This window comes from Vespa velutina, chromosome 16, assembly GCF_912470025.1.
Source record: "Vespa velutina chromosome 16, iVesVel2.1, whole genome shotgun sequence".
Lineage (NCBI taxonomy): Eukaryota > Metazoa > Arthropoda > Insecta > Hymenoptera > Vespidae > Vespa > Vespa velutina.
In genome coordinates, this window is record NC_062203.1 from 529366 (window position 1) to 547500 (window position 18135).

The 18135-nt window shown below is 35.3% G+C and overlaps 1 protein-coding gene across 11 annotated transcripts in view; it reads left to right on the forward strand.

Moving 5' to 3' along the window:
- The window catches only part of LOC124954855 (dachshund homolog 2), a 226075-nt gene that overhangs the window by 75564 nt on the left and 132376 nt on the right, over window positions 1-18135 (forward strand). For 7 of the 11 annotated variants that reach the window (XM_047508415.1, XM_047508425.1, XM_047508426.1 and 4 more), the window contains one exon: window positions 17838-17986. In XM_047508415.1, the coding sequence (XP_047364371.1) occupies window positions 17838-17986 (149 nt within the window). The remainder of the gene's footprint in view (window positions 1-17837; window positions 17987-18135) is intronic. The other 4 variants (XM_047508423.1, XM_047508420.1, XM_047508419.1 and 1 more) reach the window with 1 other exon arrangement.

Genomic DNA, 18135 nt, shown 5'->3' on the forward strand with positions numbered 1-18135 from the left:
AGAGTGAGTGGGAAATAATATTAACATAAGCTTTATCTAAATGTTAATAGGGGCCGGAGGTAGGAGTTACATTGTAATATCACGTATTATGGTGTTTCCCTAAAGTGTCTCAAGGAGATTCAGAAATTTCTTTAAGAGTATGTATGTGGGTTAGAATGGTTTATTCATTCAATGGTTTAAAGTGTCTATACGTAATATAGTTTTTCAGTCAATGTTAAATACCTACTAAGTCTATGGTATATATATATATATATATATCGTCAATGATTTATGATATAATATTATATAGTATAACGTTTTCATGAAATCACTCAACTAGAGCTAGTAATTCCGTTAAAAATAATAATAAATTGATTCAATGATTTATCGTGTCCACAATATAGTGTTCGTCAATGATTTAAAGTGTTGTAAAGTAGTTGGTCAATGATTTATGTTCCTATACATACATATATATGCACACATATATACACTCTCTCTCTCTCTCTCTCTCTTTCTTTTCATTTTTATTTGTTAATAATCAATATCGTATTTTTTAAACAATTTCTTTTTCCTTCCGGTTTGAAAGTTTTCCCACGATCTTCGGTTCGTCGAATTTTTCTATCTTTCTATCACTTTGTCAAAGAGTAATTCTCGGTACACATACACACTCACACACACACACATATATATATATATATATATATATTTATATATATATATATAAAACACATATACACATACGCATATATAAACGAGGCAGCCGCGGGCTTGAAAGCGAACGCTTAAAAATGTAATAGCCCGGGATCTCTGAAAAGTCCAACGCGAGAACACCGCCCGGCCACTTTATTTTCCCCATTATTCAAATATAAATGTAAATGTTGATACAAACGGATAGGCAAATGGAGAGAAAGAGAAAGAGAAAGAGAGAGAAAGAGAGAGAGAGAGAGAGAGATAGAAAGAATTCGATTGTTGCGTCGACGAGCACGAACTCTCTCCATCGTTTTGTTATACGTTCGTATATACTGCTACACTGCTCTTCGTTGAGGGGCGACCGAAGCGGTAGGAAATTAGTTTAGAAGGAAGCGACGCGGATAAAAGAAGTATAAAACGAGCAGAGAGAGAGAGAGAGAGAGAGAGAGGGAAAGTGGAAAAAAAGAAGGGAGAGGATCCCGAGGGGTAGGAGAAGATAAAGGAAGATCAACTCTCTCTATCTCTCTTTCTCTCTTTCTCTCTATCTCTTTTTCTCTCTATAGATTATCTTTCAAATACTCGTATTCAAATCTTATATAACTATTTTTTCTTCTTTTCTTTTTCCTTCTTTCTTTTTCTTCTTCTTTCTTTTTTTCTTTTTCTTTTTTTTTTGTTTTCTTTTGTCGTTTCTTTATTTCATCTCTTTCAGATTTTATTATATATATTTTTCTCTTTTCTTTCTTCTTTCTTCTCCTTCTTTATTTTCTTTTTTTTTCCCCTTTTTTCTATGTCTTTTTTTTTTCTTCCTTCTTTTTCCCTTCTTCTTCTTTTCTTTTAAATTTGTCACACGTACTCGAGAAATATTATAATAATTCCAACGCGATGAGTATTGTTAGTCGACAAATACATCTATGGGAATAATTCTCGGCAATGATATCCATTATTTTCACAGAGATATAAGATTGTTAAGTATGTTTAGAAAATATCTCGTCAACGATTCATTACGTTCTATCTATGGGAAATGCCAGTACTTGTATGATTCATTATGTTCCCACCATTGACGATTTACATCATAGATTACTTTTAATCGAAACATTTTTTTTTTCTTTCTCTACATATACAATCCATAGAGAAAAAAAGAAGAGAGAAAGAACTTATATATATATACATATATAAAACTGTATCATTGACTATCTTACTCCTCCATCAAATAATAACTTTCATCTCGCTTAAATCCCCGTTTGAATTCGTTTTCCTTTCTATGTTAACAAAGCAAAAATATAATTAAAGGATTCATTGACAAACGTATTACGAATGCTGATTAAAAATTGGTATCCAATTGAATTCGCCAAAAAAAAAAAAAAAAAAAAAAGAAAACACGTATAATCTTACATTGTTTTAGAACATATTCTCTCTCTCTTTTTCTTTCTCTTTCTCTTTCTCTTTGGAACTTTAGTTGGCTAGGCATAGAAAAGAGGGATGCGGTAATATCATCGGATGCTCGCATTCTCGTGTTTCCCCATCGGCGATGCATTGTTCTCGCCCTTCGTCTCGCATTGTGACGAGGCCATGCCTCACGGAACTGCCGGATTGCGCGCGCTCGCCCTCACACATACACATACGCACACGCACACGCAAACGCACACATGCACTCACTCACGCTCCAACCGGACCCGTCCGGTTGCAACAGGGTGCATATGTGCTGATAGCCTCGTAATGCCATCTCTAATTCCATGCAAGAGCTGATTTGATTTCGGCATTAAGATAAAGCATCTCTCTCTCTCTCTCTCTCTCTCTCTCTGTCTCTCTCTCTCTCTCTCGGTGCTCCCTTCTCAGTGATCATAGCGGTTGCGCGCGCGTGCACGTTCCTCCCGAAAACGATCGAGCTTGGATTCTCTCTATGGTTATCCTCCTACTCATCCTCCTCTTGCTTTTACGCTTCCCCCTCCCCCTCTCCCTCCTTCTCCCTCGCTCTCTCTCTCTCTCTCTTTCTCACTCTTTCTCTCTATCTCCCTATCATTGATGTTGCTGTTGCTGCTGCTGCTATACCAGTGAACGTTTGAAATGCGATAGCTTCGATGACAATAACGACGTCAACGATATAATCCTTTTGGGAATTGCCTTTCCATTACCGGGATAAGAGAAGGAGAAACGTATTTTGTTTTGCTTCGCTCCATTTTCCTCACCCTTTTCTTTTTACAATCCTGCCTATGATTTTATTTTCTCTGTCTCTCTCTCTCTCTCTCTCTCTCTCTCTTTCTCTTTCTTTCTCTCTTTTTTCTAATTCTTCATTTTTTCTTTTCCTTTTTTTTATTTTTTTACATTTAGTACACCTTATTACGAGGGAATTCATTTTATCCGTACGGTTTAATATCGTTGAAATATAATACTTAATATATATATATATATATATATGTATTTGTACAATTTAATCTTTGAAGTCATGTAGAAAGTATTAACGTTAAATTATAAGAGAAAAGAAAGGAAGGGAAAAAAGAAAAGAAAAGAAAAGAAAAGAAAAAACGTCGTTGAGGAAGTTAGCACGTGAAAATGTGAAAGACGAGATGGTTTAATAGATTATCGAGAGAGATTCATTGAGAGAGAAAGAGAGAGAGAGAGAGAGAGAGAGAGAGAGAAACGAAGGGGAAACAAGAAGGTGTTAGTTGAAAACCGAAAAGAGGGACAGAGAAAGGGAGGGTTCTTGTGTCTAAAGGTGCGTGAGAGGTAGAGATTGAGGTAGAGTTAGAGGTAGAGGTAAAGGTAGATGACGATGAGAAGAATGAGGAGAAAGGAGAAGGTGGAAATGACGAATCGGCCAGCTAATTCTTCGCGATTGGTCGCCTCGGTCGAGTGCGAAAGTCGCAATCGCACTTACGACGATCGTCTCACGCTTCGCTACTTTCAGAGGCAACTCAGACGCGTTAGTTTTCGCGCTTGGCGACGTTACGACCGTCGTCGACTCTCATCGTCGACAGAGAGAGAGAGAGAGAGAGAGAGAGAGAGAGAGAGAGAGAGAGAGAGAGAGAGAAAGTACGATGATGCACAGGATTTATTCAAGCTCGAACGCGCCGAGGAAGGCACCGGCACGCGAGTTCTTCTTCGAAACCACCTTTCCTTTATAACCCCAACCATCTCCATCTCCACTTCCACCTTTACCTCCACCTCCATCTCTTTCTACTCGTTCGTCTTCATCCTCTTTTTCTTTTCTCTCTTCTCATATTCTTTTTCTATAGGTATACCTTTTTACCACACGGTATTTCTTAGCTCTTCCCCTTTCTCTCTTTAGCCGCCCCAACCAGCACCTCTTTATCCTTTCGACAGTACCGTCTTGTTCGATATTTATTATTTGCCATTTCTTTTATTTATTTTTTTCTCTTTTTTTCTTTTCTTTTTCTAATCGCTAAGATTAGAAAAAAAAAAAAACAGGGAAAACTTATTCATTACGTTTTATATATTTATTTGTAAATTATAGATCACAGATGTGCGATAGTCATTCGTTTCAAATATCTTTTAGAAATATTTTTAGAAATTATCGCTAATTCAATCTAGCAATTAAATATAAATCTGAGTGAAAATAATAAAAAAAAAAAAAGAAGGTAAAGAAAGGAAAAATAAACAAATAAATAAATAAAAAGAATCGAGATGATACATAGTAGAAGATATTAGACAGGAGAAGACAAGTTTGACGATAAAAAAATACTTAAACATATAGATCTCAGTATCTTAGACCTTTTCCATCATGGACATTGTTACGGATGCTGTAGTAGCCGGGTGTGTCGGCATACTCGCGACCGCAGAGGTATCGGAGTGCGGCCTGGCACGGGTCAACCGCAAACCGACAACGTCCACGCGCTCCTCCTCCTCCTTCTCCTCTTCCTCCTCTTCCTTCTCTTCTACATTACTCTACTTTACTCTACTCTACACTACACTACACTACACTACACTACACTCTTCCCTTCTCTTCTCTTTCCATCCTCCTCTCTCTTCATAGAGTAGCACACAAACTTCTCTTTCTCTCTCTCTCCCTCTCTCATGTCCAACCACATCATCGTAAATAATGTTTCCACTCTAGATAAAATGAGAAGAATGATATATATATACATATATATATCTTAAGAGTAATTCGGACGGAGCTGTGTATTAGAAATAACAATTTAATTTATTCTAATCCCGACGTTTATGTAATTTCATTTGTCAATTTCGATTTCGAGAAAATGTAGATAGGTTGATACATATATGTATGTAATAATAAGCAGATAGTAGACAAATTTTCTTTCTCCTTTTTCAATAGATTTACATACGTAATGTACACACACACACACACACACATATATATATATATATATATTTATTTATTTATTTATTTATATACATAAAAATGTGTTTATATGTGTGCGAAAGGGAAAGATTGATGATTGCAGGTGCAAGAAGATAATTGCAGATGTTCGATATTTAATTACAATTTGATGCAGACTTCATGGCCCTCTCATTTTTTTTCTTCTTTCTCTGTCTTCTTCCTTTTTATTTTTAATTTTTTACTTTTATTTTTCCTCTTCCTCGTCGTAATCGTTATTGTAAACGTCGACCTGCGACGAAGCCCCTTGACATCCGATCGAATCTCTCGAGATCTCCTTTGAAACACAAAATAATTCCTTAATTAAGTATTTCTTCGATGCCATAGTCTGACATTTCTCTCTCTCTCTCTCTCTCTCGCACGCGCGCACTTTCTCTCTTCCTCTATCTCTTGAATTATAGCCACGAATTAATTACGATATTAATTATTATTTTATTTAATCGAACGATGAGAAAATCGCAACAAAATTGAAAAATTGTTTTCTTCCCTTTTTTTTCGTTTCTTTTTTTTTCAATAATAAATCGATCGCTGAATTAGAATACTTGTCCTTTCTGTATAAATAGTTCAAATATTATCGATTAGTATTAATTATTAAATATTAGATAGTAATATTGATTAGAATTAATTATTATATGATCCGGTCAAAGAATACGTTGGTGAATTTTCCACTTTATTCCTCTTCTGTCTTTTTTTCTTGTTTCTCTCTTTTCTTTTTATTTTTTTCTCTCTCGATCTCGTTGTTCCCGTTAAGCCGAATGTCAGGGACGATTTCGCGATTTAACGACTTAATAAAGTTGCCCGACTAACGCTCAAAGGGAAGGCGAGGGAAGGGGGGCGAGAACGTCGAGGGGGGTGGCAACGAAGCTTCGGTCATAAGTCGGCGTGAGTTTATGCGATGAATATAGGCAAGAATATCCTTGGAGCAAGCAAGCAAGCAACCCCCTCCTTCGTATTCTCTTTTGACCACCCCGCGATTATTATTTCGATCCGACACTCGGACCACTCTCTATGGTGGCTCGTAAAAGCTGGACTAGAACGTCACGTTAGAGAGTGAGAAAAAGAATGAGAGAAAAATAGATAGAGAGGGAGAGAGAGAGAGAGAAGATATGTTCAAAGGGCTCGCCTTTATTATTTATTCCATCGTGAGTCGTAAAAAGGCCAGCGTTGTACGGATTTATCGTAGAAATATTGAAATGAGAGACACTGCTTCTCTTCTCGACATTCTCTCTCTTTCTCTCTCTCTCTCTCTCTCTCTCTCTCTCTCTCTCTCTTTGTTTATTTTTTTGTATTTGTTCTTTTTCTTTTTTCTCTCTCTTTTTTTTACTTTTGAAAGGCTGATCACCACCCCAAACGCTTTACGAGGCGATATATTTTATTCGAGGGAAGTATATACAAACATATATGTGTATATATATATATATATATATATGTATATATGTATGTATATATATTGTGGCAAGACGATTCGCGAAGTGGACTCTATCCACACGGTCTCTGTGTACGTATCCTCTTTGACTACCCGTCGCGGTGGATCATCGAACGTTCCAAGAGGATCGAGATCGACGAGCGGTCCAATCGAATTTCAAGCCGATCGAACTTGTCCTGTTACGGATCGACGACTACGAGAGTCGCACGACTGGAAGGAATTCCTTTGAGAATTGTATGTAGAAAAGAGAAAGATAAACTCGAGAGGAAAGATAATTATACGACTTATGTACATGTTTCTTTATATAGATATTTTTTTTTCTCTATCCTTTTTTTCCTTATTTGTCCTATTTTTATCCACTTACGTTATATCGTTTTCTAATAATTCTTTAAACAGTTACACATCGATCGATGGAGGGTCAATCAATAATTACTTACAATTTAATATTTTCTTTATCTTTTTTATTACTCTTTTCTTCTTCTTTCTTCGAGAATAATTTATAACTGAGTATAAAAAGTCGAAGGTAGTACAGTTGCAATGAGAAAAGCAATGAGAAAAGAAAACAGAAAAAGAAAAAAAGAAAAAAAAGAAAATAAATAAATAAATGAAAGAGAAGAAAAAGAAAGAAATTATATCAACGAACAGTAAAATAAATAAAATAAAGTAAATATAAAAAAAAGATATAGCAAATAAATTGAAGTAAATAAAAGTAACGAAATATCGGAGGAAATGGAAATCTCTCTATTTCTGTCTTCCCCAATCATTCTCTTTTTCTTCTTCTTTGTCATTTGTTTTGGTAAATAAAAATGTAACTTAACGCAAGACTTCTCCCTGTTTTGTCGGAACACTCTTTTAGTCGTCATCGTCGTCGTTGTCGGCTTCGCGATTCAGGATAATCCGCGGTCCAAATTGGCTGGATTACGCGTTCCAAAGACTGAGCCACGTCCTCGAGATTGGCTGGATTATGTGGATGTAACGCACGTCGTGAGAGTAGCTACGTGCCCAGTTCGCCACGTGCAAATACAGGTATTATCGGGTATTACTTCCTACGACTACGAAGTATCGCGTGCTACTAGAAATATGTACCTCAAGGCTCGTCACGCTTCGGATTATTTGCCGAAGGCTTCCCGTTTCTCTTTCTTTATTTTTCGCTTATTTTTCTTTTTTTTTTTCTTTTTATTTCCTCTTTCTTCTCTTACAATCAGGAAAAAAAATATTTCAATATGCCCATTAAATTCTGAACATCACGAAACATTTTCGATCTGACGTTCGAAGTAATTAATATTTATAAATTGTTTATAGAACGTGAAACATCCGGAAAAGTTGAAAAGTTGTTCGACGTTAATTAGACTATCACGTGTCTAACGATTAATTTATTTTTCATAGGACTATTAGAACCATCAAGTGTTTTAGATGATTCATCTTGTAATCAAATCGAACATAGAGACATAGAGAGAATAGGGGATAGAAAGTAATTTAGGATTTTATATCATTTTTTTTCTTCTTCTTTTTTCTTTTTTTTTTTTTTTACCAAAACACTCGCGTTAATCTTTTTTGGACACACCACCTTTTAGGATGGCCAACATTGCGTGTCCTATCTGCTAGTAATAAAGATATTTTACACTTTCGCTAGGGTTCCTGAAATTGGAAATCTTCTCTCTCTCTCTCTCTCTCTCACTGTTAGAAAAAATATTTCCTCTAAGCGTTGTAAAGAGTAATATTTATTATTAACCCTCGATTACTGCGATTATATATCAAATTATAAATTAATATAATAATCATTGAAATATATTAACAAATATTCTCTTTTAGATATTACACTAATCGAAAGTAATCAAGATATATCATATGAGGCAAATGATTAAAGGAGAAAGAAAAAAAAAATATAAATATATGAAGATAATAAAAATTAATCAATTGATTAATTAATTAATTAATTATTCTTATAATCGTTGTATCGTCTTTTCTCTCTCTCTCTCTCTCTCTCTCTCTCTCTGAATCTCTCTACAAGTAGGTAATTCGCCTAATAAGCCCCGATATGGTAGTGCTCGTTTGAAACATAAATAAGTGAGCGGTACTGAAATCGTAATGTTCCACAACACGGTACCGGTATAAAAATTAAAATTAGCCCGTGAGAGCAAAAAGAAGAGAGGACGACGAGCAAAAGAGAGAGAGAGAGAGAGAGAGAGAATGGTTAGGGGGTGGATGAGTTGCAAGGGAAGCGAGCACCCCAACGAGTATTATGCAAAGCCACGAGCAATAAAAATAACATATTGCGAAGGAGAAAAAGAGAGAGAGAGAGAGCAAGAGAGAGAGAGAGAGAGAGAGAGAGAGAGAGAGAAAGAGATAGGTATAAGTTTTAATCCAATATTACTAAGATAAGTCTAAACCCTCGGTGGAGAAAAAGATTTCTTTTGTGTAACGCAACCCCCGGCTTTACATTGTGGTTATTAGAAAATGCTCTTTCCGTAGCAGCGCATCGCCAAGGGGAAGTTATTCTTCCTCTTCCATCTTTCTTTTTTCTTTTTTTCTTTTTTTTCTTCATATTCAACCCGCTACCCCCCTCCTCCCTTTCCCTATTCTTTCTTCTCTTTCTAATAACGACAACATATAAAGATCTTAAAGAAAATTCGTTCTATATCTCTATTCTCGGCATTTTTATCGATATCCCATTTAAATTTTCTGTAATAAATTTCTTTAATCATTTTATCAGAATCTTATCGGTCGTTTAATTTTTATATATATATATATATATATATATATATATATATATATATGTATATATATATATATGTTTATTGATTGTAATATAAATTATCAGAAGTAAGAAATTTATTTATATATGCGACTAAAATTTTTCGTATCATTATGTTCTTCGATTTCGAACAACTCAATTATTACAATATCGTCTGTCTAATATCAACATATTAATTATTCATTATAACAATAATAATTAGAGATAATAAATTTTCTTCGTCTACTTTTCTTTTTCTTTGCTTTTTTTTTCTTTTTTTAAACAACTTTCCATAACTTGGATCAAAATAATAAAATACTTTATTCGAACGTTTCAAGAAGCAAGCAGAAGAAAATTTTCTCTGTACTTTATTAGATCGTAACGAGATATATACTCGTACGTGTATATATAGAAATCGATCGAATGATAATCTAGGAAAAACTTAGTCGAGCGGGAGATACTGGATAGAGTATTAAAGATAACGAACGTAATAATTTCGTTCGATTTTTCGATCCGTAAAGTATATAATAAACTGTCTGTCGGAGGTTTTTTCTTTTTTTCTTTTCCTTCTTTTAAAGAGAAGAGGGGGAAGGGTTCTAGCGGATAGGGAAGGTGTGACGCGGCGGGTGGGGTTGGGAGACGGAGAGAGAGAGAGAGAGAGAGAGAGAGAGAGAGGGAGAGGGAGAGAGAGGGAGGATGGGAGGATTGGTAGAAGAGAAACGATATGGAGAATTCTCGAAAAGGGCTCGAGATGTGGAACAACTCGCCCCCTTCTTTTATCTCCCGTTCCACTCGACGTGTGAAATCGGACAAATCCAATCCGACTGACAGGATTGCAGCGATGCGAAGGGCGAGCAAGCTAGAGGTGGAAGAAAGTGCCGGTGCGTGGAAGGGAATGAAGTTAAAAAAAAAAAGAAGAAAAAAAGAAAAAGAGAGAGAGAGAGAGAAAGGGAAAAAAACAAGCAAGTAAAGGAAGAGTAGAGAAAAAAGAAAGAGAGAGAGAGAGAGAGAGAGAGAGAGAGTGAGAGAGAAGAAAAAAGACTCGTGGGCCATCGTAAAAATTTATAATTTGGAAAATATCGTTCCGTTCTTGGATTTCAGGCGGCAATCGAGTTTATAAAGCGGGAAATCGAAGGGTCGAGTATATGTTAGAGAGAGATAGAGATAGAAAGAGAGAGAGGAGAGAGAGAAAGAGACGGTGACGACGATAACGGCGAAAGACTTTTGACGAAAATTGAAGTCGTTGTTATGACGGGAATTGCACGCGACGAGGCTTTACGACACGAGGGTGCTTCTCTCTCTCTCTCTCTCTCTCTCTCTCTCTCTCTCTCTCTCTATCTCTCCGTTTTTCTTTCTTTCTTTCTCGCTTGCCAGGCGTTTGCAACTTTTCAAAAAGGATGAGAGGGAGATAGAGAGAGAGAGAAATCACGAAAAAAGGTACAAGGACGAAGTATGAAAAAATAATAGATTAATGAAGTTTGATTATATTCGACATTTCATTTTTCGTTAATTTTCTTCAATCTTTCTTCTTTTCTGTTGTCTCTTTTTCTTTTCGAGATATAAAAAGATAAAAAGATAAAGAAAGAGATAGAGAAAGAGAGAGAGAGAGAGAGAGAGAGAGAGAGAGAGAAAGAGATAAAAAGAGATTTCATTTAATCGCATGCTTCTTAAAAAATATTCCTTGCAAGAAGAAATTTTCCCATAGATGCTTGAGATTCTATCTGTCTGTCTGTCTCTCTCTTTCTCTCCCTCTTATTTTCGGCTCCGTATTTGGAGAGCTTAAAACGGTAGCAACGGATACGCGATAAGATGTCGTAATTTAAAGATAGCGTAGTCCATTCCCGTGTTATACAGAGACTTCTTTGTATGATATTTCTTTAAGTCACGCGCCAGGTTTGCTTTTACGAATCCGGAACCGGACGAAATAGAAAGAATGAAGTACACAGAGTGAAAGAGTGAGTGAGTGAGTGAGAGGGAGAGAGAGAGAGAGAGAGAGAGAGAGAAAAAAAGAAAATCAGATTTATTATACTTGAAAACGTAAAGGTGCGTCTCTTAAGTAATAATAAATATTATTAAAAAAAAAAAGGAAAGAAAAAAATAAACGACAACAAGAAAAAAGTAATAGAAAAAAAAAGAAATGAGAAGGGATAAAAATTTTGACAAAAAAATATATATATATATATATATATATTTTTTTTTTTTTAAATATCTCACAAAATTAGATCGAATCCAAATTGAAAGAGACAATGAGATGGAAGAGATAAGCCGTGGTTCGATAACAGGCTAGGATATCATTTGCAGATGCATCGAGCATATGCAACGACAACGTACGTATGTGCATATGTTTCCAAAGAGATTGAGAGAGAGAGAGAGAGTGAGAGGGTAAGAGGATAAAAGATAGATAGATAGAGAGAGAGAGAGAGAGAGGGAGGGAGGGTGAGAGTGAGAGAGAGAGCTGGTCATACGCTGCAACAACATCAGAGAGCATTTAATCCGGAATGCCGAATACCGAAGTAGGAAACAGATCGTAGCAAAACCGAGCTACGAGCCGGCCCCGAGCGATAGATTTGGGCAATGCGCGAAAACGGGGTTGCAACCCTCCTCGCGCTTCGTCGTTGCACCCTATCCCTCGGTGGGCCATTAATAATATACCCATATTGGACACAATTCACCTTGAAATTAACCGGCAGCCGATTGGTAAGCCCGTACCAAATTGACTTCGAAATTGACAATTTATGATCGCATGATTTTACTCTCTATCGTTATCTCTCTCTCTCTCTCTCTCTCTTTTTCTTTATTTCTCTTATTTCTTATTTGAAAAGTTTTAGAATTAAGTTACAGATATCATTTCTGTACAATTATTATCGATCCAAAAAGAATTTTCTTTCATATATTTTCGTTTTTCTTTTTAACGATATATGATTTTCGTATTTTATTTTACCCTCTAATTCTCTTAGTTTATTTTTTATTTGAAGAAGGTTAGAATTAAAAATTAAACGCATAAATTAAATGCGATTGTTATCGTACGTAAGAAATTTTCTTTTTCGTTTTCTTATGTTTTCTCTCTCTCTCTCTCTCTCTCTCTTTTGGAATTCGTAAAAAGAAAGAAAGAAAAAAAGAAAAAAGAAAAATTAATTTATTAATCTTGAGGATGAAATAATTTCAAAGAGATCGTTAGTTTCGATAATTGTCTTAATCAACAATCGGATTTATCAGTGAAATCGTATTGTAGGAGTTCTCGTTTAGCTCGTGTTAGAAGAAAACTTTCCAAAATCTCTCACGAATTCCGATCTTGGGAAAAGGCAGCTTTCCACGGAAGCAACCAAGTGTAATTAAGACAATTAAGGCGGACGTCGTAAATCGTAACGCGCGCATCCTCTTAAAAAAGAATCGAGATATCGGATCACGGATCTTCACGAGATTCATCGTGCCCATGCACTGGATTCATTTCGTTTCTATCTTTCCTCCCATTGCATTGTCTTGCTTTATGATGAAGTATTATCTCCTTGCGCTATGCTTTCGATGCTAATAATAGTCAGATTATTATTATTATTATTATTATTATTATTATTGTTATTATTATTATTATTATTATTATTGATGTTCGTTCTCAATGAAAAAAAACAAACGAAAAAGAAACCAGAAAGAGAAAGAAAAAGAAATGAATGAAAAAGAATAAAAGCAAGTAGAAGATATATTTCGATGGGAAAAATAATTTTGATTGTATTTCATTTGGATTGTATTTCGTATTTTGCATTTTTTGTAAATATTCCTCTTATCGTTAGGAATAGAAAATAATAATATATCGTGTATAGAATCATGAGCTAGGCCGTTCGCGAAAGGTGCGACGATCTAACGAAGTCGATGGATCGTTGCACGCCCAGTCGCCTATAAAAGCCTTATAATTCTCCCTCTTTCTCAGACACATACACACATAGACATAAACATAGACATAAATATACACATACACATAAGCTATATCGTCCGGCAGCTCTTTCGAAACGTCTGCTCTTGGAGATCGTAGTAGCAAGGATCATTAAGGCGGAGAAGCTCGATCGAATCGAAAGGAGGGCCCGTAGAGAGCACCTGGCCTCTGATCAACGCAAATCCCACACGCGATTCGGCGCGAGAAACGCCGCTTACAAGATCGTAACCGACGAATCTAATCACGATCGTCGATCGAACGAACGGACCCGATGATCCTACGATCTCCAGCAGTTTGTTCAAGGTACGGTTCGTCCACGTAATTACAATTTTCGATTGGTAGTTGAAACGCGAATGTAATGCGTATTTCAAGTGGACAGCTCTCTTAAACGTAGACCGTTCAAATATTAACGATTATTATAATTGCTACATATGTCCGATTCAAAGTAGATAATATAGTTGTAGGATTTGATATTCATCTTTTATGGAGAAATTAAAGTGCACCTGTTGAAAAAAGAATTTTATTATTTCTTTCTATCCGTCTCTTTTACTTTCTCATTTAATTCATTCTCTTATCGTTATCTTGTAAGATTCTTCTTCCTTTTTCTTCTTCTTCCACCGGGAAAAATATAACGAAAGAAAATAGATAAATGAAAGGAAAAAAGAAAAGAAAGAAAATGATGGTGTCAAATAACGAAACATTATTTCTCTCTAATGATTACAACACACGAGTACTTTTAAAATCTCTAACTTCTTCAGGCATAACCGTTGACAGTAAAACGAACGGAATTGTAATTTATGGTGAAAATGTACTAGGTGTTCTCTCCAAGATACATACATAGTTATTAGAGTCGGTAGAGAGAGAGAAAGCGTGTTTCGTTCCGCGTTGCAGATAGCCGATCGGTGCTATTTAGAATTCTCTTTTCGATTTCATGTTGCTAGAGATCGTTACGTCGAGTGTTTACTAGCGTTGCGACAACTGACAAAGGAAAATAATTATTAATGAATGCTTTTGATCGTATCTTTAATTTTACGACAGATAATAAAAAATGAGAAAGGGGAAAGACCGAAGAGAAAAGAGAAAAATCTATATAATATATAAATAAATAAGTAAATAAATAAATAAGAAAGATAGGAAGCTACGTGGGTATAGTAGAAAGCACGTTTATCAATGATGCGAAAATATTTTTTTGTAAAGAAAAAGACATATATATACATATAAAGAGAGAGAGAGAGAGAGAGAGAGAGAGAGATAAAAAGAAAAAAAAGGAGATTTTGATATCGTAAAAAAAATAGAAGAAAATCGTTAATATCTTACCATAAAAAGGGAAAGGATCTACTTTGAAGTCTTCTCGGCCGTAGCTGTCGTCTTACATGCATATACCTGTCGATATAGCGAATGAAAAAAAAAAAAAAAAAGAAAAGAAATAAATAAAAGAAAAAAGAGAAAAAAAGAGAAACAGAAAAAATATTGCAGAGACTTAGTAGAAGACCAAGGGAAAAAGGGTTAACGTTTCGTTCTTCAAGGCTTTTCTGGTTTCGTTGGGTTTATACGCAAACAAGTGCGTATTATGCGGATCTAAACGTTCGAGAGTGCGTTCTTGTTTTCGGTGTAACTCGAAGCTAAGCGGTTTAAGAGATCAACGCCGGTATAAACCGGCCGTCTGAGAATCGTTTGGAGATATCTCGTGCGTGAGAGGCGTCGGGAGAGGAAACAGAGAGAGAGAGAGAGAGAGAGAGAGAGAGAGAGAGAGAGGAAAAGAAGAAGAAGAAGAGGAGGGGAGGGAGAGAAGAAGGAGAATGAGTGAGTGCAAAAGAGTGTGTGTGTGTGTGTGTGTGTGTTAGAAAGAAAGAGATAGGGAGGATGAGAGGAAGACTCTGGGCAAAGTGAGAGGGCTGGCAGAAAGACGGGATGAAAAATTAGATTTACAAATCTGTCTTGACTACTATGAGATTGCTCGCTTACCAAACAGCGACTCTCAACTTGTACCCAATCTTTATTATTTATATAAAGAATAATTCTAATCCACGTTGATAATATCTCGAATTCCTCTTTCTTTCTTCTTTTTTTTTTTTTTTTTTTTTTTTTTTTTTTTTTTTTTTTTTAATTAACGGGGTGGTGATGGGTGGGGACGGGGAGGGGAGGGACTGGAGGCTAATCGTGAGAATAGATACGTGCGTTTCTTTTTCTAATAGCGATTTTTATTAAACGACGTCGCGCAGTAGGATCCTGTCGATGTATTTCGATTAAAGAAAAGAAAACGAAAAGAAATAAAAGAAAAAAAAAAAAAAAAAGAAAAAAGGAAGAAAAAGAAACAAAGACAAAAGGAATTCAAAGTGGAAAATTAAAATGTAAGAAAAATAAATTAGTTGAGAACCGGTCGATGCATTCTCCCGTCTATAGGTGCTATATCGAGAGCAAATAAAGGTCCACGAGAGTATAGGGTAAGCAGCAACGAGTTGAAGATATTTTCTCGCTAGCTAAAGCAAAAGATCGCTTTGTGTACGTTAAGCGGAGACTTTGTAGAGACGTATATCTCGTGAACGCGTGTGGTGTGTCTGCCTTTCTGGCGCCTGCCGCTTATGAAAAATGAACGTCCCTGTTAACCACACGGGGCACCAACACCAATACCATCAGCAACACCAATATCACCATCAACATCACCACCACCATCACTATCATCCACCAGCGCCATCGCCATCACCATCTCCATCACCATTGCCATCACCATCGTCTTACCATATAGATTGTTTCAAGAAAAGAGAATCTTCTTTTCTTCCTTTCAATTCCCACCGTCGCTATGAATCTTTCGACTATTCTTCTCATGGTTCTTCTTCTTCTCTTTTTTTTTTTTTTTTATACCTTTTGTGATGACCAAAGAAATTTGACGTTAGGATTTGTTTCTTTCTCTCTCTCTCTCTCTCTCTCTCTCTCTCTCTCTTTGGAATTATGTATCTTATCTCTGGAAAGTTTAAATAATTTAAAAAGGAAGTATATTTTGAAGTGTCTTGTATTGTTTATTAATAGATTATATTCCGGTGTAATAAAATACGTTTAGGTGTTACTATTTTAATTTTATAATTCTTAAATAAATATATATATATATTTAAGAATACTTGAATATAGATTTATTTATTAATAAACGACACAAGATATTTAAACGCTTGCCTTTTAAATGTTATACGATTATAGATATATATGTATATACATATGTATTAAGAAGATTTATATTTATATATGATTTAAGTATTTATAAATAATATATATATATATTTCTTTTTATCTATATTATATAAATGCGTGATCATTTAGTTCGCGTCTCGTAGCAATCAAAACTTTCGCTCGATTAATTTTTTGTCGAAAATCAAATAAAATATTATATATATATATATAGGTACGTAGAAAAAGAATCTTTAAAATTGTTAATTCTTTAGAAGTTTACCTTTAATGATTTTTCATTTTCCCTTAGTCACGTAAAAGCCTGCTCTCGAAACGTTCACACGATATCATCTACTTGTAGATTAGCGGCTAACTTTCTCGAATCTTTTCGGCTCGAAACACAAGGCCTGGGTATGTTTCTTTGATGGATCCGCAACAGCCCATTCGAGAGAATTCTTCTGTTTCTATATCTCCCCTTACACCCTCCTCCACCCTCTTCTTCTTCTCCTTTTTCTCTTTCTTCTTCTTCTTCTCCTCTTTCCTTTTTTTCTTTTTCTTTTTCTTTTCGTTTTTTCTATCTCCTTTTCTTTTCTTTTTCTTTTCTCTCTCTCTCTCTCTCTCTCTCTCTCTCTCTCTCTCTCTTTCGTTTCCTTTCTTTAAACTCGAAGTAATCTCCGAACGGAGGGGTCGGTCAAATTTGTTGCGTTCAAAAACGGCCCTGTGAACTCAGCCAGAAAATCATCGGTAAAATCTCACTTTTCTTTGCGAAATAATCCTCGATTATTATATCATATATTTTTTCTTTTCTTTTTTTATTTTCTTCGCTCGAATGAAACATAACGAAAGATATTCCTGGCTGAATTCACGGCTTACTTAATTTCATATCATATGTAATCTGTATATACAAATTGGAGAGATATAAATTTTAAGTAAATATATATATACATATATATATGTATTTATATATATATATATAGGATCAATTATATTCAATCGTAGATTTAATTTATATAATTTGTACTTTTTCCTTTCTTTTTTCTAAAACTTTTATCGAATAAAGAATGAAACATTTCGTAGAATTCATCGAAACAAAAATATTTCTTAAAAACGATACGTACTTCCATTGTTATTAATAAAAATCTCGTATTCGTCCTTTCTCTTTCTTTTTAAAATCATTCAAAAATTTTCTACGAGTCGTCGTACAATCTACAATATGATAGAGGCAAAATGTTCATTTATAAAAAATTCAATGAAACGAAAATATTTCTTGGAAATAATGACGTACGCATTATTGTTAATATTTCGAAGGACCTTGTGTTTGTCCTCTTTATTTTTCTAAAAATATTATGTAGTCGTGAAGTTGATCTCTCTCTTTCTCTCTCTTTCTCTCTCTTTCTCCCTATCTCTCTCTCTTTCTCCCTCTCTCTCTCTCTCTCTCTTCTCTATGTTTTGTTTATATATTTTGAGTAGAAGACGACCGTACAAAGTCGTTTGAATGCGACAGTCGGGGTAAGAACGTTACCTCGAAAACAGGTGTCTCTAACCACAGTAACTCTCTACCACTGTACAGCTCCAGGCCAGGAAGACCCCCAAAGAGAGCTTCCGTTGGTTTGAGCCTCGCAGCAAGTCACCTAGCCGCGGCTGCCGGCCATCATCCACAGCATTCCTTGAAGAAGCACAGGATGGACAACGGCGATTACTATGAGAACGGACATTTAGGTAAGCTTCTACGTAAGCATCTATTTAGCTCCTTCCTTTGAGGAAGACTTTAATTGGCCTATTAAAAAGCGTAATATCCCTTTCGTTTTTATTACGTATTTTTTTTTTTTTTTATTATTATTATCGTTTAAGTAATACGATATCTTTTC